Source organism: Danio rerio, chromosome 21, assembly GCF_049306965.1.
Source record: "Danio rerio strain Tuebingen ecotype United States chromosome 21, GRCz12tu, whole genome shotgun sequence".
NCBI classification, from domain to species: domain Eukaryota; kingdom Metazoa; phylum Chordata; class Actinopteri; order Cypriniformes; family Danionidae; genus Danio; species Danio rerio.
Window position 1 is genome coordinate 38,476,167 of NC_133196.1, and position 26,880 is coordinate 38,503,046.

General features: G+C 38.6%; 1 protein-coding gene across 2 annotated transcripts in view; it reads left to right on the forward strand.

Annotated features, from left to right (window-relative positions):
• chm (CHM Rab escort protein) overlaps window positions 1–26,675 on the forward strand; it is a 120,619-nt gene extending 93,944 nt beyond the window's left edge. Inside the window, 4 exon segments of one of the 2 annotated variants that reach the window (NM_203461.1) lie at window positions 6,573–6,683; window positions 25,621–25,778; window positions 25,879–26,390; window positions 26,417–26,675. In NM_203461.1, the coding sequence (NP_982286.1) occupies window positions 6,573–6,683; window positions 25,621–25,778; window positions 25,879–26,142 (533 nt within the window). In that variant the 3' untranslated portion in view covers window positions 26,143–26,390; window positions 26,417–26,675. 2 annotated transcript variants of the gene reach the window in all.
• Window positions 26,676–26,880: the final 205 nt, after the last annotated feature.

Here is a 26,880-nt window from a genome sequence, read left to right on the forward strand (position 1 = left end):
GAAAATAAAGTTTATTAATTGTATTGTTTGTTGTTGTTATTATAAGGACAAGAGAGAATGCTATTCAAACCTGTCCAAGATTGTGCACACAGTATAAAAACAATAACGAGAGAAGGTAGGACTCAAGCTTAACCAAGAGCACACATTCAAAAGAAAGACACAGATATGAAATGAATGCATGGCCTAAGCAAACTCGATACAAGCGCTACATTCAGGACAAAACTGGAGCACTGTCTAGACTCTGTCACCAAAATGATAATAAAGAAGAGCAAAGAGTCCTGACACTGGCAGAGGTGTTGATTTTCTGCATAAATGGCATTTAGCTACACTATTACATAATGAAGTGGCACATTCCACAACATGTTATTTTGGCAGACTAGCTTCAATATTTTTGACTATCTCAAATGTTTTGAGCTCAATACAGGCTTCTTGAAAATACTTGAATTATAGGCATATGAATTCAAATCCTGGATATACTTAAAAACAAATATAGATCATTGAAAGTGCTTGATATATGTTTTATTGAGTTTATGGTTTTATTTAAAAAACTGTACTGTGCTGCTTTCAAAAACTGAAAGAAATTCATGATTTAAAAATCTTTCATTTGAATCTTATACATGAACTGACAAATAATACATCAATATTTCAGAAACCGCGTTTGAACATTACCAGTATTGAATTGTACTATTTTATGGATAATTGTACCAATTATGGATAATTGTATTGAAGTTTTTTGAACATGACTGTTTGAAACGGTCACAGTTTCTGAAAATAATACATTCAAAAAATCATCATTAGCATTTTAGGACATTGTAAGTATTAATTGTAAGTGAAATGTTAAGTACAGGAAGGACTTTCATGGCATTATACAGTAGCTGACAAAAGTCTTGTTGTCAATCCCAGTTATAAGAGCAACAAATAACCTCGATTTTCTAGTTGATCATTTGGAAAAGCAGCAGATGAATCATCTTTTAAGCTGCATCCCAATCATCACAAATACTACAGAAGACCTATTGGAACCGGCATGGACTCAAGATTCTTACAGAAATCAGTCAAGTTTGTTGAAGGAAAAATCATGATTTGGCGTTACAATCAGTATGAGGGCGTGTGAGAGATCTGCAGAGTAGAAGACAACATCACCAGCCTAAGGCATCAAGACATTTTTGCTGCCCATTACATTACAGACCACAGGAGAGGACAAATTCTTCAGCAGGATAGCGCTCCTTCTTACACTTCAGCCTCCACATCAAAGTTCCTGAAAGCAAAGAAGGTCAAAATGCTCCAGGATTGGCCAGCCTAGTCACCAGGTATGAACATTATTGAGCATGTCTGGGGTAAGATGAAGATGGAGCCATTGAAGATGAATCTAAATAATCTTGATGAACTCTGGGAGTCCTGCAAGAAGGCTTTCTTTTCCATTCCAGATGACTTTATGTTATTTATGACTTTAAGTTATTTAAGTCATCGCAGAGATGTATGGATTCAGTCGTCCAAGCTCATGGGAGTCATACACAATATTATTTGTCTTTCATATTAGCTACTTCTGATACCAAATGATCAACTAGATGTCAAGTTATTATTTGTTGTTCAGAAAACTTGTATAGGCAACAAGACTTTTGTCAGGTAGTGTATACCGAATATTTTTATGGTACAGTGACCGCTTATATGTCAAAAGATCAAGAGGATTTGAGTTCTAAGTTCCTTTAAAATGTTTAATAATTGAAAACTTTTAACTGGTAGTATAAATAAACTAGTTTTTTTGCAACTCAAAGTTTGAGCTATTGCTGATCTTCCAAATCACATTGACGTTCCTTAAACGAAGCCAAATGTCAAAATTGTCCTTCAAAGCACACAGTTGACTGCCCACCTCAATGATGACTCCATCATTAACTGTATTTTTGTTATTTATGAAAGTTATCGTGTTGGTTATACTGGTGCCATTTTGCTATCAATCATCATGAAAGGAATAGATCAGGTGGAGATATAGAGGTATATCGGTCTTGGCGCGGACCCCAGCGACTGACTCCGTCCTCACGAGGGAATGAAAAGCTTAATCAGCGGAACTCCACTTCCTCTCTCTCTCCCTGGGAATTGAGTTCAGGGGGAAATGAAAGGAAGCTGGATCAGATCTATGGTTTGCTTTGCTATATCCCAATCCCACAGGGAGATGGATCGTAGCCGTTCCTCTTTAAGTAATGCACTTCTACCTCAGTGCATCCCTTGCAATCAGCGGATGATGATGAGCGTGACAGACATGCGTTCAGAGGAGAAGATGGTCTTTATTTATCATTAACCACTTTTGACACGACTGCTTTAGTTCCACTGCTAGGTATGTTGAATGTGTCCTCAAGGAATCACAGTTACTCCAAGACCACTGATTGTAGACTTTTAAAGTGAACCATGTGATTTTTCTTTTTTTGAGCCACTAGTGCCGTCAAACTAAATTGCAAAAAAAAAAATTATTCACACCTCGATTTCTAAATAATTTGATGGTCCTGCCAGTCCTATTCATAAATATTTAAAGAGCCCCTATTTTGCATTAAAAATTTCATATTGAGAGAAGATTTTTTTCAGCACATTTCTAAACATAATAGTTTTAATAACAAATTTCTTATAACTGATTTATTTTATGTTTGCCATGATGACAGTAAATAATATTTGACTAGATATTGTTCACAACACTTCTATACAGCTTAAAGTGACATTTAAAGGCTTAACTAGGTTAATTAGGTTAACTAGGCAGGTTAGGGTAATTAGGCAAGTTATTGTATAACGATGGTTTGTTCTGTAGACTATCAAAAAATATATAGCTTAAAGGGGCTAATAATTTTGACTTTAATGTTTGTTTGTTTTTTAACGGCTTTTATTCTAGCCGAAATAAAACAAATAAGACTTCCTCCAAAAGAATAAATATTATCAGACATACTGTGAAAATTTCCTTGCTCTATTAATCATCATTTGGGAAATATTTAAAAAAAGAAATAAAATTTCAAAGGGGGGCTAATAATTGTGACTTCAACTGTATATAGTACAATTTTGAATTTAAAACCATTTAATAATTACAAAATTAAAAAGAAGTAACAAGTTATTTCTTTGATGACTGGAAAAGAAAATTTGAAGCTATCACTTTTACAATATACTAATGCCCTGTTTTTCTAGGCTTTATAGGTGATAATGGTCAGAGGTGATAATGGTCAGGACTGTTGAACCGTTATTGCGTTTTTAGCTTATAAGTAAACAAATTATTTTTAACTATATAAGTACAAACTAGCTAGAGAGTAATGTGTGAATTGCTGAGTGGGCTAAATAATAATGATAATTAAAAAAAATCTATATTTTCTTTAATAAATGTACAATAATAAAACTTTAATAAAAGCAAGTGATGCATCAAAGTTTGATTTTAAAAATCTTGAATGGTTATAAAAATCTTTGTAATCATTAAAATGATTTTAAAAAATAATTTGTTTAAAAATCTTAAATGATATTAATGATATGATTTAGTTCTAGAAACTTCCTACTTCTCTGTTTATTTGTTCGATTTTACGGCCGGTTTCTTTTGGCCGCCCCCTGTTGTTTTAAAGAATATCACAACGGCGAACGCATCAAGTATAAAAGACTCATCTATTTCATGAGGTGCACACAAGAGTTCAGGGACGCGGCACCAGTTTAAACCAGCCTTTAATCTGGCAACAATCTTTACAACGCAGTTACGATATTGCCAATGAGATAAATGTTAGATAACATGGTTCCGAACTGTCATAAATGACAATTTTATTTTTTCATGAGCCGTCCCATTCCTACTGTCATCATAGTAAAGACAAAAAAAGTTCGAAATTAGTTTATAACACTATTGTGAGTAAAAATATGTTGTAAAAAAAATCAGCTTACCAGCTCTTGCAAAAAATGTTTTTAAATAAAAATTTCACAGGATGACAAATACATTTTCAAAGCTTTCACTGTATATTTTGTTTAAGATTCTATACAAAACAGTATATGTCCATAACATGGTATTAATCCACCTTGCACTGCAAAAGTGTTAACTTTTAACTCTCCAGGACTTTTAAAATCAGCCTCTAGAGTGTCTTTGGCTGTAGCAAGACATTTTTTTTCAAGTTGGCGTGTGTCCCGTGTGTCTTTAGAGCCTTTAGCGAAGCTGCACCTTCTGTCCCACTGGAGATGCCTACATCTGTGCACCTCTCCATTGTGTGACACAGAGCCTGTATTCCGCCCTGAGCTGCGTGCACTACAATTCTTCTCTTTGATCCTCACACGCACAGTATTGTACCGCAGTCCGCTGAAGAAGTAATGATAAGCCTGGAAGTGGTGTGTGTGAACTCTCGGGATTATCCAGGACATTTCCACAGATCCCACTTAGTAGAACTTCTCAGACCTTTGCGAGGATTGAGATTTTTTGTTTTGAATTTTGCTGCCCGCTCTTTTGGATCGCTTTCATGTGTACTTTAAGAGTCTAACTTTAGTTCTTCAATGAATCTTCATGATGTTAGCCCAGATTCGTTCATTCGTTTGTGTGTGTGCATGTCCATTCGTTTGTTCGTGCATTCGTGCGTGTGTGCGTGCGTTCGTTTATGCGTTTGTGTGTGTGTGCATGCTTTGTTCGTTCTCCTTCATCTTAGTCTCTATTTCAGATGTCGCCAATTATTTTCAGTTCAATTCCGTTCAAAATTATTTCTATAGCACTTTTACAATGTAGATTGTGTCAAAGTACTGTAGCTTAACAAAGAAGTTCTAGTAAATTGAACGTTGTCAGTCCAGTCCATCCACAGCAGAATGAACCACCAACTGTTTGGGCATATGTTTTATGCAGTAGATACCAGGGGTGGACTGGCCATCTGGTAGACCGGGAAGTTTCCCGCTGGGCCGGCGTACTTTTTGGGGCGGGCTGATCATCTTCTTATGATCTGATTGGCCAATAAAACACTTAGCAGCCTGTCGTTTTATTCTGCCTATAATTGACGATGCTTTGATCTGTGACTTTCTGAAAGTATGATGTTTTTTTTTTTAACAGACCGGCCCATATGACATAATCTGCAGCCCATTGGTTCTTTTCTTTATTGATATTGAGCTGACCCAATCACAAACTCCCATTCTGGCCTCTGTGTAAGCGTGCAACATCGGTGTGTATTTGTCAAAATAGTTGAGAGTCTTGCCTCTTTCAGACAACAAGCGCGCCTATGGAGAGCAGAAGCAACGTGCATCTAGTTACCTATCTATCTATAAATACTTTTTATTTTAACTTTTCATCTGCACCAAGGCCCACGGCAACTTCTTCCCACGCTGTTCCCTTAACCTGCTACTCTTTATTTTACAAATTATATAGATCCTAAAGAACTGTATGCTACTTAAGCTCTATGAGTGTCATTCATATATTTTTAGATGCACCCGGTCAGTAGTCAATCGCCTGTGATATTATGACATTTTTGTTTTTGATCGTCAGCAAGATGTTGGCCTATATTCATTCATTTTCTTGTTGGCTTAGTCCCTTTATTAATCTGGGGTCGCCACAGCGGAATGAACTGCCAACTTATCCAGCAAGCCCTTCCAGCCGCAACCCATCTCTGGGAAACATTCACACACACACACACACTCATACACTACGAACAATTTAGCCTACCCAATTCACCTGTACCACATGTCTTTGGACTGTGGGGGAAACCGGAGCACCTGGAGGACACCCAAGCGAAGGCAGGGAGAACATGCAAACTCCACACAGAAACGCCAACTGAGCCGAGGTTCGAACCAGCGACCTTCTTGCTGTGAGACGACAGCACTACCTACTGCGCCACTGCCTTGCCTAGGCCTATATATTTAAAATAATATTTATACAATATGCAACCTAAGCAAAACTAATTATTTTTTATTATTATTATTATATATATTTTTTTAGTTTTGTAGTTTGGGTCCAAACAAATATTTGTTGTAGTATTTAATAGTTTAAGTTCATTTTAATGACTATATCCAATCTTTAAACTAGATGAAAGATAAACTTGATGTTTTTTTGTTGAGTTAAACATTTTTTAAGGGTCTCTGACACATTGCTTTTATTATTTAACTTTATTTTGTTAATCAATATTAACTGTGTGCATCAGCAGGCAATTTTTATGTTCATTATTTAATATGGGCTCTCTCAAAACACACAGGCACACACACACACAAGATGGACTTCCAGCATGGATTATAATTTTATTATAACAATAAATTACATTTTGTACAAGGTTTTTAATATGTAAACTCTGATTATTTCCTAAATATATGGCTTTTGTACTTTTTTAGAATAGAAGTTGGTAAACATACTCAAGGGCGTGCACAGATGGGTAGCATTTTGATTGAATGTAGTGGAGCGCTCTGGCCCAAAATGCCAGGGCTGATTGTTTTGTCCCAGTCCAGCTCTGTTAGATACCCTTAACAGGGTAACTAACAACTCAGTACTGGGAAACACCCATACACTCTCTTAACCCAGATTGCCATGCTCAATTAAATGTTTTTTAAAGCTATTGTTGCAAAGCAATATTTTTATTAATGAATTTTCAATTGAATTTTGTGATCCCTTACAGGTTTGGTCCACTTGACCTGTTCATCGTCTGGTACGGCCCAGCAAGATCTTGCTCCAGTTGTATCTCAATTATTTCACATTCCCACCACTCCCGGAGAAGATCCTTCAGAAGGTAAGACGCAAGCCAGCTCCTACACTTCCAGTTAAAAACTCCCCATCATTTAAACTCATTAACATCTTCTGTCCCCGATTGGCCATACAGATCCACCATACATCCTGCTAACAGCACTTAACTAACCTTGCCGTCCGTGTCAAAGAGAGATCATCTCTTCTTCTCTTTAAAGAAGAAAGAGCTGGTATTGCTGTGACATTCAGTGAAGGGCTTACACAGAGACGTTATTGGCGATAACAGTGATTGATATTGATGGTGGTGTGGCAGGCAGGGGCCAGGCGCTGCTCCCATTGATTCCCATTATGCTCTGTCAGGGTCTGCTTGGCTCCTTCAGAGTGAATCTGAGCACGAACTGTCACATATGACCTCACGTTACCTTCAGATCATGAGGGTAGAATCACATTGATTCCAAAAGTAGACCCGTTTATGCTACTTGTGATAGTTGTGGTAAAATGACAGTGTGGGAACTAAATGGCAATACAAGTTTTCAAAATGTTTTTTGTGTTAGTGTAGCCTGACAAACCTCTTTTTATAAGATAAAGTGCACACATCCTTATACAGTAACTGAGCAAGAAGAGACAATCATCATCCTTTAATGTCTTCTATGGCGTTAATTAAGTGGTGTATGCTTCATTTTATATGACTAATTCAGACGTTTGGATTCAGTTAATATAATATATTGATTTAAGATTAATTGGAGAAGAGTGGTCTCAAAGGCCAATAAACAAACTATATATATTCAAGTCTTTTTTGACAATAATTGAAAATGTTTAAGTGTTTTTAAAATTATTTAGTTTGTGTTATTAAGGCTGATGATCAAATTACTTCTTTCTTTCTTCCTTCCTTTCCTCCTTCCTTCTTTTCCTTTCTCTTCCTTCCTTTCTTCCTTATTTCCTTTCCTTCTTTTTTCTCTTTCTTCTTTTATTTCCTTCTTTTTTTCTTATTGTTTTTTTAGTTTCTTTTATTCTTTTCCTTTCTTTCTTTGTTTCTTTCTTTCTTCTTTTCTTTCTTTTTTCCTTCTTTTCGTTTCCTTGTCTATTTCTTTTCATTTCTTTTGTTTTCTTTTCCTTCCTTTCTATCTTTCTTTCCTTTCTTTTTCTTTCCTTCTTTCTTTGTTTTTTCCTTCTTTCCTTTCCTACATTTCCTTCCTTCTTTCTTTCTTTTCTTTAATTTATTTCCTTCTTCCTTTTTTGTTTCTTTTATTTTTTACTTTATTCCTTTCGTTTCTTTCTTTGCTTCCTTCTTTCCTTTCTTCCTTCATTCTTTTTCTTTCTTTCCTTCTTTTCTTCCAGTATACTTTCCTTTTTCTTGCTTTTTCTTTTCTTCTTTTCCTTTCTTTCTTTCTTTCTTTCTTTTCTTATTTCTTTTATTTCATTTATTCTTTCTTTCTTCTTTCCTTTCCTTTCCTTTCCTTTCTTTCTTTCTTTGTTCTTTTCGTTTATTTTTTCTTTATTCCTTTGGTTTCTTTTTTCCTTCTTTTTTTCCTTTCTTTTATGTATTTCCTTTTTTCTTCCTATCTTTCCTTTTCGTTTCTTTTTTTTCTTCCTTCCTTCCTTTTTTCTGTCTTTCTTCTCCTTTTTTTCCTTCTCTTTCTTTTTGTTTCTTCTCTTTTCTTTTGCTTCCTTGGGATATGCGATGCTACATAATGCAATATTCATTATCTATTAAAATAATATATATATAACAAACAAACATGTGTTTTCTATTTCAGGGAATAGAAAGCTTCCCTACAACTTGAATGAACATTTTCAAGCCAAGATTTACTGTTGCATAAAACAAATCAAACATTTTAACAATGCAAACAAACTAAAAGAATTAAGTTTCACCGCTGGTTTGCTTCACTAATATAGTTCTATCAACATAAATAATGTAATACAAATGATGTATAATAATCATATAAAAAAAGAATCAAACTATTATGTCATTACTTCAAGCAGTCTTATGGCTTCTGAAACATTGCCTCATTGCGTGGTCATATTTCAGCATTAAAAAAAATCGGTAGAGATATTTGGACAAGAAAGCCAGCACTTGTGCTTACCACAAGATACATCGCAATAAGCACATCTGCGATGTTTCTGTCATTTCAGTATTACCCAATGTATACCAATGTTTAAATGTTTTATTACCCTAAAATGAAAATCATTTTACACCTTTTAAAAGTTTATTTCTTCTGTTGAACACAAAGATATTTTAAAGAATGCTCATTGACTTACATACAAAGAACAAAATGTTATGGAAGTCAATGGTTCCCAGCAACTATCATTTTTCAAAATTTCTATTGTGAGAATAGAAGAAAGAAACTTAAATAGGTTTGGAACAAGTGAAGGGTGAGCAAATGACGACAACTTTCAATTTTGTTGAACTGTAATAACAGTAGGATCAAGATCATCAAATCTATGGCATCCTCATCTAACAAACTTAGTCATTTTACCACACCTTTAATCTTTATCACTTTCCAGTCATTCACGCACTCTCCCCTGAAGCAATTCCTTTTTATATTGATTCTTGTTTTGAACTGAAGTACTTCTTTGGCCCGACTAAATAGAATGGTTGTAATTGTTTGTGTGTGTAAGCATGTGTGCTCAGGTGCGGGGCCGCTGCGGGGTGCGTGGCCCTGCTGGGCGACACACTGCCTTTTTATCACAGGAATGAGCTAGTACTATTTTAATTAAAATGTCAGAACAAATACTGGCAGAGGTCTTGAGGATGAATCGCTAGATAAGAAGAGCAGTGGGCCAGAACAGGTCAGAGAGACAAAGTCACCTGGGCAGATCTTCATTCATCCCCATAGTCAAAGCGCTGTCTGCGTGTGTATGTGTGTGTGTGTGTGTGTGTGTTGGTTTAGATCATGATGGAGCCAAACAACACAAATCACAGCAGCAAGTGCATGTTTTATTGAAGATTTTAGACCCATCAGAAAGATTAAGTCTCCTGTATGACAACTAGATTTACACTAAAATCGTTTTTGACGATATAAAATTTTGCAATGTAATAACATTAACAAAAATCCAAATTGCTAGTTTCGATTTCTCCTAAATGTTTTTTATTTTATATTAAATTCCAACATTGTTCATTCATTCATTCATTTTCAATTCAATTCAGCTTTATTTCTATAGCGCTTTTACAATGTAGATTGTGTTAAAGCAGCTTCACATAGAAGATTATAGTGAATTGAAACAGTGTTTCAGAGTTTAAGTTTCAATTTGTTCAGTTCAGTGTGTTTTAATATTCACTGCTGAGAGTCCAAACACTGAAGAGCAATCTATCGGTGCGAAGCTCTACAAGTCCCGAACCATGCAAGCCAGTGATGACAGCGTTAAGGAAAAAACTTCTCCAAATGGGGAAAGTGAAGGATAAAAAACCTCGAGAGAAACTAGGCTCAGGTGGGCACGACCATTTCTTCTATGGCCAAACATCTTGTGCAGAGCTGCAGTCTAGGCGCTGGAGGCTGGAGAATGCTGGACGTCAGCGAAGATTTGGCTGTCTCTGGAGTCTCACAGGAATCAGATGCGTGCCCTCTACTCCTCCATGACCACCACAGCAGCTGCTCAGAATGCGGCCTGGTCTGAGATTGTGAAAACCTTGGGATCATCTCTTCACAGAATCGCAACAGTGGCACTGCATAATCTCTGGGGGCCTCGGGATGAGTATCCTCAGATGGAAATAGAGAATAAAAAAGAATAATTAGCGTAGCTGCTGTTTATGGTGTATATAAACGAGATGCGTAGAGCACATTCCTGCATCATAACGCTATGTGATACATTGAGTGTATGCTTTACTAAAAAGATATGTCTTTAATCTAGTTTTGAATTGCAAGAGTGTGTCTGAGCTTCGGACATTATCAGGAAGGCTATTCCAGAGTTTAGGAGCCATAAAGTAGAAGACTCGATCTCCTTTACTCGACTTTGCTATTTTAGGTATTACCTACCTATTAGCCCTGAATTTTGAGATCTTAAAGAGCGGGTTGGATTGTAGCGAGACAAAAGGTTGGTTAGATAAACAGAGCTAGATTATTTAAAGCTTTTCAGGTAAGAAGTAATATTTTAAAATCAATACGAAACTTAACAGGCAGTCAATGTAAGGAGGATAAAATTGGGGCGATATGATGGTATTTTCTAGACCTGGTAGAACTCTGGCTGCTGCATTTTGTACTTGCTGAAGCTTGTTAATAAGAGAATGCTGGGCAACCAGTGAACAGACCATTACAGTAATCCAGCCTAGAAGTCAGAAAAGCATGGACTAGCCTTTCTACATCTGAGATGGATAGCCTACTTCGTTACTTATTTCTCAGATGAAAGAAGGCGGCTTTTGTGACTTGGGATACATGATTTTCAAAAGATGAGTTGCTGTTTAAAAGAACACCCAGATCTTTCATAGTAGAGCTAACGCTAACTTTGTATCCCTCTAATTGCAGGTCAAGTTGTGAGATCTGCTGTGTACAGGATTTAGGCCCAATATAATTCTGTTTTGTCTGTAGGAGAAGTAAATTGTTGGTCATCCAGTCTCTACCATATTTAATACTTCCAGTTAGCTTAGACAGTTCAAACGTCATTTTTCTTTGGCTCAGTCCTTTTATTCATCAGAGGTCGTCACAGCAGAATGAACCACTTATCCAGCTTATGTTTTACATTGCAGATGCTCTTCCAGCTGCTTTTTTCTTCTTCTTTTTTTGCTCAGAAATTTATATTTTTTAGAATGTTGCTAGGCAGGAAGTGGAGAAAATCACATTCTCCCTAAAAAAAGAAAGAAGACAAATTCTGTCAAATCTAGCAACTTTTCATAGATTATTTGAAAGACATAAATTCTACAGGCAATTTAAATTGAAGAGGCTCAGACTAATTTAGATTAAAACTGATGGTCAGTATTTTGTTTCCACTTGATTTATTCGATTTTTTCGTTTGTATTTCTTATTTTGTTATTATAATTGACTTATTTTATTTATGTATTATTAATTTACTTTCTTATGTATTGTTTGAGCAAAATTGCCTCACAGCAAGAAGGTTGCTGGTTCGAGCCCCGGCTGTGTCAGTTGGCGTTTCTGTGTGGAGTTTGCATGTTTTTCTCGCGTTCATATGGGTTTCCTCCTGGTGCTTGTGGTATAGGTGAATAAGTGAATTAGGTAAGCTAAAATTGTCCGTTGTTTATGTGAGTTAATGTGCATGGATGTTTCCCAGTGATGGGTTGCAGCTAGAAGGGCATCCGCTGTGTAAAATATATGCTGGATAAGTTGGCGGTTCATTCCGCTGTGGTGACCCCAGATTAATAAAGAGACTAAGCTGAGAATGAAAATGAATGAATAAATGGAATAATGAATGTATTGTTTGTATATAATATATTTTATCTTCAACTGTTGTCAATGTTTATATGTCGGAATTTGTCATTAGCCTCTTTCACACATACAGACCTTTCCGGAAAATTACCGGCAATTTTCCAGAAAGCTCTGTATGTGTGAACTGGCCCTTTTTGAAAATACCGGTAAATTCATTCCAGAGAGAAGTTATTACATCACCGGTAATTTGCCGGAATGCTGCTGTGTGAATGCAGAAAGGAGATGCCAGAAACCCTCATCTCTGAGCGCGTGCACATTTCTCCAAATAAAAATGGCATTTCTCTCTGCATTATTTGTGGAATATGTTGAATATTAAAAAGTACAATAATTGTTTTGGACAGAAATTAAGTAAATGTTTCCCAAAATCAAAAGTGCAGAAACATTCTCGTCATGCTATATAGAAAAAATATTTTGTGAGCAGGTCGGCTATAGAGAGCAGTGTTTGTATAGTGTGTGTGTGTGTGTGCGCTGGGCCAATGTGTATTAGAGGTTTGCTGTGGTTTGGAAGGTTTGCAGCTGCAGGCATGTGTTAGCCACCATCAGGAGTGCTGCTGTATGCTAATCTGACATTTGTCACATCTGGGAGCATGTGTGTGCGTATGTATGACCAAAAGAGAGCCACTGCGTCTTCTGGCTGTTGGCCCGAACACTTGCATACTTATTGTTGCTTCAATATAGTTTATACTAGAGCTGTCGTAAAGTAAAAACACTCCCATAGATGTTCATTAGAAACATAGAATTGGAGGCAATGCATGTCATGGAGAAGCAAGTAGTTCCACACACTGAAATTTCATTTAATTTATTGTGTTTTTAGAGCATATGCTGGTATTTTGATGAAATAAGGTAACTACATTTTGGTTCTGACACCATAGCTGGCCTTAGATACCAATATAGTGGAGTTTTAGGTTACTTATATTTTATAGGTTTGTTAATATTTATCATTTGATAATAGTTCGACTAGATTATACAGTTATATACATACATACATACATACATACATACATACTATGGCAAGCCGTTTTAACATTTATTCTATAGCCCGTACTAGTATCTATTTTCTTGTTACTAGTACTTATTTTTTAGATACTAGTATCTTTTCCATTAAGTACTAGTGCATATTCGTTAGATACTAGTGCTTATTCATTAGATACTAGTGCCTATTCTTTAGATACTAGTTCTGTCAGGGTTCGGTGAGGGGAAAAGGAGCGAGGACTCAAGTGCAAACAATAATTGGGTTTTATTAATAATAAAGTACAAATAAAACAAAAAGGCAAAATAAACTACCCCGAGGGGGAAAACATGAATCAAAAACAGACAAACTTGGCTGGGCTGGGCTGGCAAGACATGACTGGAACAGGAACACAGAGGGAATATCGACGACGAACTGACAAAGGACTGAAAACATGAGGGGGATTATAAAGCAAAAAAGTAAATTGACACAGGTGAACACAATTAACTAATAATGGGTTAACAAGGAGAGTGGGACTAGACAATAGACGGGAGAGCGCATGACACAGAGAGACAATACAAGCCATGCGCTCACATAACACAACACTGAAGCACACGACAAAAGCACGTGACCACAATGTAAACACCGAGCCACGTGCTTTGACAAAAGACGCAAGACACGAGCACACGATGAATGAAAACACTCACCATGCGCTCACATATGCAGCATGCATGCTTCATCCCAGCGCCGACCAAAACCGAAACCAACAAGACTGAGACGCTGGGAATGAAACACCATGCTGCTGACAGACGAAAACACAAACACGAGTACAAGAGCGCACGCGTCTGAGGGACGCAGAGCGCGCACGCGGCCGCGTCAAGCAGGAGCGCGCACACTCTGCGTACACCCACGACGGCGCGCGCACACAGAGACAGAAACAGGACCAGACATGAGTAGTGTCAAAGATCTGCCACCAAAACAAGAATTTACAAGATCAGAGTGGCAGAACCCTGACACTACCCCCCCCCAAAAGGGACGCCACCTGGCGTCCCTAAAGGGAACATCCAACAAGGTACAAGACAGACAAGAAACACCACAAGACAACAAAACAGGCAACATCAACAAACACAAGACAGGGAGGTGAACAGGCAAGACATGAAGGGGGGGAGGGAGGGGAGCCAAGTCAGACTCAACAAGACAAACAAGGGAGGGATGGGAGGGCAAAACCAGGGAGGATCAGGAGGGACAGTCCAGGGTGGGTTCAGCGGGTCGGGAGGCCCGGCAGGGAACCAGGGTGAAGCCGGAGGATCCATCCAGGGTGGAAGAGGGGAACACCAGTGAGGAGCAGGGGGGACGACCCAGGGAGAGTCTGTAAGGGGAAACAAGGCAGGCGGTCTGTAGAGAGCCGGTTGGGCTGGAGGCGACTTGACAAGAGCCGGTTGGACAGAAGGCCTGAGGGGAGCTGGCTGGACAGAAGGCCGCAGCTGGGGAGCCGGCAGGGCTGAAGGCGGCTGGGCTGAGGCTGGAGGCCTGTGGGGAGCCGGCTGGGCTGGAGGCCTGTGGGGAGCCGGCTGGGCTGGAGGCCTGTGGGGAGCCGGCTGGGCTGGAGGCCTGTGGGGAGCCGGCTGGGCTGGAGGCCTGTGGGGAGCCGGCTGGGCTGGAGGCCTGTGGGGAGCCGGCTGGGCTGGAGGCCTGTGGGGAGCCGGCTGGGCTGGAGGCCTGTGGGGAGCCGGCTGGGCTGGAGGCCTGTGGGGAGCCGGCTGGGCTGGAGGCCTGTGGGGAGCCGGCTGGGCTGGAGGCCTGTGGGGAGCCGGCTGGGCTGGAGGCATGTGGGGAGCCGGCTGGGCTGGAGGCCAGAGGGGAGCCGGCAGGGCAGGGAGCCGGGCTGGGGCCGGCTGGGCAAGACGTCTGGGTGGCGCCGGCAGGGCAAGAAGCCGGGCTGGTGCCGGCAGGGCTAGACGTCTGGTTGACAACAGCAGGGCAAGGAGCCGGGCTGGGGCCGGCAGGACAAGACGTCTGGGTGGTGGCGGCAGGGCAAGGAGCCGGGCTGGGGCCGGCAGGGCTAGACGTCTGGTTGACGGCAGCAGGGCAAGGAGCCGGGCTGGGGCCGGCAGGGCTAGACGTCTGGTAGGTGCCGGCAGGGAAAGACGTCTGGTAGGTGCCGGCAGGGCAAGGTGCCGGGCTGGAGCCAGCTGGGCAAGACGTCTGGGTGGTGCCGGCAGGGCAAGGAGTCTGGGTGGTGCCGGCAGGGCAAGGAGCCGGACTGGGACCGGCACTGAGGGGCGCTCAGGGGCTGGAGCCGACACTGGAGGGCGCTCAGGGGCTGGAGCCGACACTGGAGGGCGCTCAGGGGCTGGAGCCGACACTGGAGGGCGCTCAGGGGCTGGAGCCGACACTGGAGGGCGCTCAGGGGCTGGAGCCGACACTGGAGGGCGCTCAGGGGCTGGAGCCGACACTGGAGGGCGCTCAGGGGCTGGAGCCGACACTGGAGGGCGCTCAGGGGCTGGAGCCGACACTGGAGGGCGCTCAGGGGCTGGAGCCATCTTGGCTGAAGAGGCCTTCCTCTTCAATCTCCGCTTCTGGGTGCGGGTTAACCCTTGGGGGGAGGACATGGACTGGGAGGTGGTGCTGGTGGTGATGAGAAGGGTCCCTTCCCCCTCCAGGATCTCCCTCTCCTTCCTCAGGCAGGTGTATTCAACCACCTCCCAATAAGTCCATTCCTTTAAATCACCCAGCTCCTCCCAATCAAGAGGCTCATCCAATCCTGCCAGGAAGAGATGGATGAGGTTCTTCTCATTGAATCCAAGCCCCAACACTGCCTCAAGGAGGCCTTGAGCGTACATACCAAATGGACGACTGTTCTGGTGACATTCCTGCAGTCTCCTGGCAAGGGATTGATCCTGGAGCTTCTTGTTCTGGGAGAGAGCTGGGCGAAGAAATAAACCCATAGTTGCTGAGTCCTCTAATGGTCAGTTCGTACTGTCAGGGTTCGGTGAGGGGAAAAGGAGCGAGGACTCAAGTGCAAACAATAATTGGGTTTTATTAATAATAAAGTACAAATAAAACAAAAAGGCAAAATAAACTACCCCGAGGGGGAAAACATGAATCAAAAACAGACAAACTTGGCTGGGCTGGGCTGGCAAGACATGACTGGAACAGGAACACAGAGGGAATATCGACGACGAACTGACAAAGGACTGAAAACATGAGGGGGATTATAAAGCAAAAAAGTAAATTGACACAGGTGAACACAATTAACTAATAATGGGTTAACAAGGAGGGTGGGACTAGACAATAGACGGGAGAGCGCATGACACAGAGAGACAATACAAGCCATGCGCTCACATAACACAACACTGAAGCACACGACAAAAGCACGTGACCACAATGTAAACACCGAGCCACGTGCTTTGACAAAAGACGCAAGACACGAGCACACGATGAATGAAAACACTCACCATGCGCTCACATATGCAGCATGCATGCTTCATCCCAGCGCCGACCAAAACCGAAACCAACAAGACTGAGACGCTGGGAATGAAACACCATGCTGCTGACAGACGAAAACACAAACACGAGTACAAGAGCGCACGCGTCTGAGGGACGCAGAGCGCGCACGCGGCCGCGTCAAGCAGGAGCGCGCACACTCTGCGTACACCCACGACGGCGCGCGCACACAGAGACAGAAACAGGACCAGACATGAGTAGTGTCAAAGATCTGCCACCAAAACAAGAATTTACAAGATCAGAGTGGCAGAACCCTGACAAGTTCATTGTAAAATATACTAGTGCTTACTCATTAGAAACTAGTTCTTTATATTAGCTACTAGTACTTAATCATTAGATACTAGTATCTATTAAATAGATACTAGTACTTATTCATTCGATACTAGTATGTATTCATTAGATACTAGTATCTATTTAATTGATACTAGTACTTATTTATTAGATACTAGTACTTATTAAATTTATACTAGTTCTTATTTATTAGTTACTAGTACTTATTTTAATAGTGACTAGTAACTATTCTGTTGTTACTCGTAATAAATAAAAAAAAATTCCCATTCATTTCTATGGGATCTCTAATTGAGATATCAACTATTCACTTTTGACTAGTATGTATTCCAGCTGTGACTAGTGCATATTTGTATCTACTAGTAGTTAATCATTAGGTACTAGTACTTATTACTGAGATACTACTACCTAATTAATAGATACTAGTACTTATGTATTAGATACTAGTCCTTATTCATTAGGTACTAGTATCTATTAAATAGATACTAGTACTTATTTATTAGATACTAGTACTTATTAAATAGATACTAGTACTTATGAAATAGATACTATAACTTATTTAAAAGATACTAGTACACATTTATTAAATACTAGTACTTGTTTGAAATGTTTCTAGTAACTATTTTTATTTTACTAGTAAAATGTTTAATTGAACTCTACTCTTCCGTTTGTACTAGTCTTAGCATAAGACGAGTAAAAAAAACTGAATTGACCAGTAAAAAAGGGATTGTTACTAGTAATAGTTACAAAAGATACTAGTGTCTAATAAATAAATACTAGTACTAATAAATAACTACTAGTATCTATTTAATAGGTACTAGTATCTATTTAATAAGTACTAGTATCTAATAAATAAGTACTAGTATATATTTAATAGATACTAGTGCCTAATGAATAAGGACTAGTATCTAATGATTAAGTACTAGTAGCTAATATAAAGAACTAATGTCTAATGAATAAGCACTTGTATATTTTACAATGAACTAGTATCTAAAGAATAGGCACTAGTATCTAATGAATAAGCACTAGTATCTAACGAATAAGTACTAGTACTTAATGGAAAAGATACTAGTATCTAAAAAAATAAGTACAAGTAACAAGAAAATAGATACTAGTACGGGCTACAGAATAAATGTTAAAACGGCTTGCCATATACATACATACATACATACATACAGTTGAAGTCACAATTATTAGCCCCCTGTTTTTTCCAATTTCTGTTCAACAGAGATTTTTTCAACACATTTCTAAACATAATAGTTTTAATAACTGATTTCTAATAACTTATTTATTTTATCTTTGCCATGATGACAGTACATAATATTTGACTAGATATTTTCAAGACACTTCTGTGCAGCTTAAAGTGACATTTAAAGGCTTAACTAGGTTAATTAGGTTAACTAGGCAGGTTAGGGTAATTAAGCAAGTTATATAAAGATGGTTTGTTCTGTAGACTCTCTGAAAACAAATTGCTTAAATGGGCTAATAATGTTGACCTTAAAATGGTTTAAAAAAAATAAAAACTGCATTTATTCTAGCCAAAATAAAACAAATAAGACTTTATCCAGAAGAAAAAAATATTATCAGACATACTGTGAGTGTCCTTGCACTGTTAAACATCATTTGAGAAATATTTAAAAAAAGAATGAAAAAAACAAAGGGGGCCTAATATTTTGACTTCAACTGTATATACACACACACACACACACACACACCCACATATATACAATGGTTATATGATTAATCTTTTAATTTCAAGTTTTATTATTGAATAATATGCAAATGTTCAGCTTATTCTTTTAAAATACAATATGTAAAGTATTTGTCTGTTTGTGGATTGTATGAGAGACCTACTATAGCCTTATTTACCAAACAAGTGGTTCTATTTGGATTTTCTTTTGCATAAACCTTAAAGACACTGTATGTAATTTTTGCTGGTAGAGGGCATGTATTCACAACAGACATAAAGGAGTTTGATGATGCCATGACTAAGTGTGGAATAATGGAAGTTTTTATCTTAATTACTTAAAATCATGTTCATGGATGAGCTAAAGTATTAAGGATTCACCATTATATTAAGCAGACTGAGGATATAAGCTCTCAAAGCAAAACAAAACAGCTGAAGAAATTGTTGATGAGAGACTATAGCTTGATGCAGCAGGAAAGTAGCGGAGCTTTTTTTATGCCACAGTTGGCCGCTTCTGATTCTTATGATCATGTGGGAAGAAGCAGCACTGTTTTATCATACTAAGTTAATAAAACTTAAAGTTCTGGTATAATGCTGCTCTGTGCAGTTCAATAAAATGCACAACATATTGAAGCGGCTTTGTATTTCTATGTTTTCTATAATTAAAATGCTGTGTGACATTATTAGCATTGCAACACTTTTAAATAGCTTATTTCTCTAAAAGTTAACATTATTTGAAACATTTGGCATAATTACACCACGGCTGAAGTATTCATTTTAAAGAGGTATGTTTTAAAACTGTTTTAGTCTCGCAAAGCTTATGTAGACTGTGTTCTTTTTTTATGAATGAGTTTATATGCATAGAGGTGTTGCTCAGCCACTGAAAACCTCAGACGAAAGATTGGCTATTTTCAAGTTCATGAGGTATCTTTTATAGCATTGACAATATAGTCTGTTAAATAGACCTAAGGATTCGTTTAGTTGTTCAAGTGTAAAAGTAGATGAAAACAAGCGATGTACAAGGATCAGCGAGCACAATTGAAAATGTAAGTCACTCATTGTCTTGGTAACATAATTGTAATGTAAAACGATGACAGGATATACAATATACGATGACTCTGACAAGAAAACGTATTTTACATTTAATTCGTAATTCAAGTTCAATCATACGAAAATGCACGATTTTAAAAAGGAGGCGTGGCACCTAACCCCGCCCCTAAACCCAACTGTCATTGAGTGATGAGAAAATTATAATAAAATGTTCAAATTGGATTGTACGAACTCGTATGAATTAACCACTAAATCATAAAGTTACGAATTGCTGTGAGATTGCGTTGGTTTATATATCTCACTTTTAATCATTTGAATGTGTTTGTGATGAATATAAATGTCAGTTTTCAAAAACAAATTATTCCGTAGTTTTGCATTGTTGTATAAATGTTTCCATTATTTTGTTTATCCATAGAAACACTTTCTTCCTACTAATTAGTTCTCTTCCAATTCTGTCCATATATTATCAAGTCACATGTCCATGACTGTCTGGACTGTATAATAAAAGAGATTGTATGGCTGTGTGTATTCAGCTAAAGGTGCAGCGTTTTGTGAATCGGTGACCCGTCAGCATTCAGAGGGAAGGGTGGGTGGTGTATTTGAAGCTGCGTTAAACATTTGATGCCGCCACACCTCTCCCCCTCTCCAAATTAAGCAAATCACCGGGCCACTCCGGGCAGGAAAAGGAACACGCGTCATAATTGTGTGACATTTGGGTAATGACCGTTCTGACATTTCAGACTGACACCTTCTCCCTCTCGCTTTTTCTAGCCTTTCTTTTCCCACCTTTTTGCGGCAGAGGCTCGTGTATTTAAAGGGTAATGATACAGACTGACAGCTTTATGCTTTAAACGAACCAGTCACACACAAGCACACAAACACACACACTTGAGATTCTGTGCTCTTCTTTCAGCCCAAAGAGCCTAAGATGTCATCAAAGGAGAGGGGAAAAAAGAGATTGTATGACTTACGTCATGTACTCGCTAACAAAATATTGACTTACCGCGAATAAATCAGTTTAAATCATCTCTTGAAATTGTGTGAATAGTTTATATACACTCACCGGCCACGTTTTGACTTTGAACGTGTCATGTTTGTTAGTGCCAGATGGGCTGTACTGAGTATTTCAGAAACTGCTGATTGACTGGGATTTTCATGCACAACCATCTCTAGGGTTTACAGAGAATGTTCAGAAAAAGAGAAAATATCCAGTGAGCGGTAGTTCTGTGGGCACAAATGCCTTGTTGATGCCAGAGGTCAGAGGAGAATGGCCAGACTGGTTCGAGCTGATAGAAAGGCAACAGTAACACAGTCAGATCTCAAAAGCCACTTGTTAAAACCGAGGTATGAAGGAGAGCATCTCTAAATGTACAACCTCGAACCTTGAATCGGATAGGCTACAGCAGCAGAAGACCATACCGGGTGCCACTCCTGTCATCTAAGAACAGGAAACTGAGGCTACAATTCACACAGGCTCACCAAGATTGGACAATAGAAAAACATTGCCTAGTCTGATGCGTCTCGGTTTCTGCTGCAACATTCAGATGGCAGAGACAGAATTTTGCCTTGAATCAACAGTTCAGGCTGGTGGTGGTGGTGTAATGATGTGAGGGATATTTTCTTGCCACACTTTGGGCCCATTTGTACCAATTGAGCATTGTGTCAACACCACAGCCTACCTGAGTATTGTTGACCATGTCCGTCCCTTTATGATCACAGTGTACCCATCCTCTGATGGCTACTTCCAGCAGGATAACACACCATGTCATAAAGCGTAAATCATCTCCGACTGGTTTCTTTAACATGACAATGAGTTCACTGTGCTCAAATGGTCTCCACAGTCAGCAGAACTCAATCCAATAGAGCACCTTTGGGATGTGGTGGAGATTTGTATTATGGATGTGCAGCCAACAAATCTGCAGCAACTGCGTGATGCTATCATGTCAATATGGAAAACAAAAACAGTGTGATTGGTTGCTTTATATTTTTTGGTACATTTTTTTCCTGACTAAAGGTCCATTGACACCAAGGTCAAAAATATAAATGTTTTTTGTTGTTGTTTGTTTGTTTTTTGGTATTTATCCCCTTGTAACCAGCAGGTGCCCTCAGTGTGCTACTTTTCTAGCACATTTGTCCAGTGAATCCAGTTCATGTAATCAAACAGTGAATTTAGCAATCTTAATCAGTGTCGTGTAATAAAAACAACAAAAAGAAATCCCAGAATTTTAAATGGAGGCAACACAAAGATGCCAAAATTAGCACTGGATACATGTGGTGCTTTTATTTTTATACTTCAGTTTGTTAGCTTCCATGTAATACAAATTTTTATACAGCAGTTCTGTCTGGTTGAATCTGATTGGCCGATAGCCATGCGATATTCTGCAATATCAGAACTCTTACAGCCTCTTCACTCTTGTGTATTACTCCGCCAACCCGAGTGGCAAGCAGAGGACAAGAGTTTGACAAATATTGCAGCTGTTGGACAACTACTTTTGAGGCTTTTTTTAAGGTGAGAATGTAGTTTTGAAGCAAAGCAATAACAGTTGACGTTGTCCATCCACAAGATTGTGACAGAGACCGTATAATAAGCCCTTAGAGGAGAAAAAGTCAGCGTACAACTACAAACTACAGCTGATAAAATCATTTCTGGTGACATTCTAAGTCGATCTCTCTCTTTTGTATGTTGTAGTGCCATATGTATATAATAGTGTATACACATAGTAGTGCATTGAGTCTGAGATGGGACTAATGTTTAAGGAATGTATGTTTTTTGTGTTGGCCACTTTTTGTATAACCCTGACTTTTCGGTTGGCCATCTGTTTGTTTCTAATGTGTCTCCTGTTTTCGTTACTGCAGACTAGTTCAGTAAACAGAAAGAAGGAAGAAATGTCCACAAATTTTTAGCATTTTTCCTTATTGCAAACACAACAGTAATCTGGTAGTGATTGCATTGCTTTGACTTTTTCGGGGTTAAATCTTGTGATGTGATTACAACAGAGAACTACTGGGAAATGTCTGTAGACTGATGGCATTTTATGCTGTTTTGCCTTATAATCTTAATGTGAGCAAAATCATCTATTTTGCCATAATTTTAGACATTACGCTAGAGAATTGTTCAAATAGTAGCTATAAAGTGATGTTTGTGAAGTAGCAACAGTTTCTGCTGTTCTGACGTGCCAACACACGCCTCCTTGCAGTGCCGATATACAGCCATATCGCAGTGCTACTTGTGTGATATTGTTCATGTATCGATTCTTGTTGTCAAGATATACCTTATCTTTAAATAATTTTTTTAATTAATCTCGGTTTCTGCTCAACATTCAGATGGTAGAGACAAAATTTTGCGATATGGATATACAGCCATATCGCAGTGCTACTTGTGTGATATTGTTCATGTATCACTTCTTGTTTTCAAGATATACCTTATCTTTAAATAATTTTTGAAAAGATGATTTAACATCAAGAAGTGTGCAACTTCACAATGTTTTCTCTAGCTTTAAATTGTGTGAGCTTTTTATATTCCAACAGATTGTGACTGGCTGTTTTATCATTTATTAGCTGGAGAAAAGAAAAAACACTCTGAAAGTGTTGCCAATGATATTATTTCTCTACATCTTTACAAAAGCTGAAGTCTGAACATTCAGAACAATGTTGAGAACAATGTGAGAACATTGTGTATTTATCTTTATAGTTATCACTTATGGTATAAACAGCCCTTAAGTGTCTTCTTTTTCCTAATTTCTGTACAAAATATTTTAGAGACAAGATTGTATGCTGCAATTGAAAAGTCGGTCTGTGGACTTTTAACCAACTGGTACTGTCCGCTGTCCTTGGTGCTGAAGTTCTCACTGTTTGATTCTTATTGAAAACAACAGGTTTCTTGTGTGAAAGTCTTAGATTACTTTATGTATGGAAGCACCTTACATTTTTAGGACACAGATTCGAAAACTTCTATGTACACTTTCAAAACCTTTCCTTATGCTTGTTTTTATTTTATATTTCTTAGATATTTTAATCTTAACATTTAAAGTTTAATATTCTAATAAAATGCAGCATTATATTATATTATATTATATTATATTATATTATATTATATTATATTATATTATATTATATATTAGGGGCTCAATTTCGATTATCGAACCAAAAAAAAGAATCGTCGATGCTGCCACGCCCCCATGTCACGTCAGCTTGGCTTGCCAAGCGGGAAAAAAAACAGGCTTGTTGAAGTTCTTGTTAAACTGCAGGAGCAGGAGACCCGTCGACAGAACTTAAACCCTCTCCTCTTTAAATGAAGTCGCCGGTGTGGAAGTATTTTGGATTTCCAGTGAGTTATGTTGACAACGTTCGTGTTTTCGACAAAAAAAACACAGTTTCGCAAGCTCTGCTATGTACGTATTACGTACGGTTCGTCCGATAGACAACACCGGCATCGCGATCCTCCACCCGCCCCCGTTGCAAATCCGCTCACGAAAAGTACACACTCAGGCCCTGTTTACACTGTCTTTGTTTTTAAATGGCATTTTAGTACAACAACGATTTGACATCCACACTGGCGTGTAGCATTTCTGAGCAGCCCTCCTTCCTCTCTACCTCTCAAAATGCATATCACGTGACCACACAGACACAGACACACACACAGTCATGCGCTCGAGACAGCAGGTCCAGGCAGTCAGAGGACTGCTTCAATCTTTCACTCAATTGTACTTAGTCATTTTAGCGAACACCTCAGATACTGTTGGCTGGTTCCTGTTGGTTGTGCGTCTTTTTTACCGACGCCATTATAATGACACCGATCACTGCCTATTCACGAGTCCCGCAGAAAAAAGTGATTGACGGGTGGTAATTATGTGTGTATCTTGCCTTTATTCATTTACTGTATGATTTGTTTATGGGTAAAACAAAGACCATGCAGGTCAGGTAGTTTAAACGGTAGGCTTCAAATAATTAATTGGTCATTAATTAATTAATTATTCATAATCGAAAATCGAATCGAATCATGCCTTTAGAATTGAAAATGTAATCGAATCGAGGATTTGGAGGATCTTGACACCCTTATTATATATCAACGATTTAGAGATGGTATAGAGAATTTGGTGCATCCTTATAATCCTAACATTGGCCCTTTTCCGACCAGACAACTTTTTCCCAGTTTTCAACTGGGCAGTTGAAACTGTTTGGACAATTGGAACTCAACAGTTTTCAATTTTACTGAGCCCATACGAATGAAAGCCTTAGTTTCCTATTCTTAGCAGACAGGATCTCAGCATGATCTTCTGCTGCTGTAGCCCATCTGCTTTAAGGTTAGACGTGTTTTGCTTTCAGGAATGCTCCTCTGCTTGTTGAATCAAGTGAATATTTGAGTTTATTTTTGCCCTTCTCAAGCCAGTCTTGGTGTTTTCCTAAGGTGCTAAGGCATTTTCAGCAACAAAATCTTCTTTTTCTTCAGACTATATTGATTATACATAAACATTTCAGTAGATTGTTTGTAAAATATGATAAGCATTATGTAGTTTGTGAAATAGGATGACCACTAAACATTCATAGTTCATATTCTTTGCCATTCTTTGCCAGGAAAGTTTTAGATGAGTGTATAGTTAATGTATGATTCAATTATTAAATTACTGAAGGGATGTTTACACAGACATTCATTAATGTCTAAAAAATCTTTTTAATAACATGCTAATTTCTAATATTTTTAAGCGCTTATGTTATGCGAATACATTTTCAGCAATTGCCAAAAATACTTTTTATGGGTTAAAATGTTGGATTTTTCTTTCATGCCATAAATCTTTACAATATTAAGTAAAGATCATGTTCCATAAAGACGTTTTCTTACTATTTGAATGTGGATTTTCTTACTATTTAGGTTTCTTTGAACCCTCAGATTCTAGATTTTCAAATAGTTGTATCTTGGTCCAATATGATCATATAATAATAAACAATACATTAACATTTTTTGAATGATGCATCAGTCTAAATGTTTTACCAATTGACCCTTATTACTGGTTTTGGGCTCCAGCATCATTGTAATATTTGTCAAGGCAGGGTGAGATATCTACCAGCTACTTTAGTTAAAGTCATTGAGACCGAAAAAAAACTGACTGTTTAAACATCACATTTACAGGCACAGGGGAGATAAGCAAGCCTGCAGTGTTATGGGTCATGTACTTCAACATGAGGGACACGTCAGCCATGGACAGCAGCTGCTACAGCCTACCGAGCAACGTCCACGTGTGCACTGGTCCTGATGCCGGACTGGGCAGCGACTACTCCATTAAACTGGTGAGTCCAGCAGAGGGAGGCAGACTCTACACTCTGGATCAAAAATAGCTTCTAGGCCACATCATTCAAGAAAAATAGGATTGTTTCTGCTTATTTCCAGGCTGAATCAGTATTTCACTGTCTGCTCCCTGATGAGGAGTTCTGCCCGCCTGCACCCAACCCTGAGGACATCATCTATGATGGTGACGCTCCACAGGCTGAAGGACGAGGGTTTGATGAGAGTAATGACACGGAAGCGGATAAAAGCCAGGCAGAGGAAGAAGGAACCACCAATGAGACGAATCCTGAGAACTCTGAAGCAGCAGAGATGGACAGTGTTGCGCAGGAGACCACGCTGGACACCAATGCACCCTCTGAAGAGTAACTTTTTTAGAGGTGTTTGATTCACCGAGCATGTGAATTCACAAATGTGTCATGTTCTGGAGGGCCAGTAGGTCTCAAAGTTAACGTTTTCAATCCTGTTATGTTCTTTTTATATATATTTTATGTGCCTTTCTTTTGCATTTTCACACTCTACACCCTTTATGCCATTTTATTTTGACCGGTAACTGTAAAGCAGGTTATGAGTTCGCTTTCTAAAAGCCAAAATGCTGTTCTTTTTCTTTTATTTCAGTGAATGTGTTCTTTTATTTCATTGTGAATGTGTTCACAATTTTGCATGTTCCAAGCAAGGTGCCTATTATATATATTTATTTGAATGAGGAAAAACACACTTGATTATGGCAAGGGATTGCTACTTTAAATTTTGTAAAGATTCATTTTTGTTACAATCTTGAATTTCAAATGTCTATTCAAATGCTCTCTTGTCTTAAGTCTGTTTTGCATCATTACATCCATTAAATCGCTATAAATATATCATGCGGAAATGGTTGCTGGCATTAAATCTTTAATTGACAATGTGTTTTGGGATTTATGTCTTCATTGTTTGCATGTTTTAAATCCACTGCTAAAAGCCTAGCTCTTTATTTTGTGGATGGCAAATACAGTTGAAGTCAGAATTATTAGCCCCTTTTTAATTTTTTTTTTTTTTTTTCTCAAATGATGTGTAACGGAGCAAGGAAATGTTCACAGTATGTCTGATAATATTTTTTCTTCTGGAGAA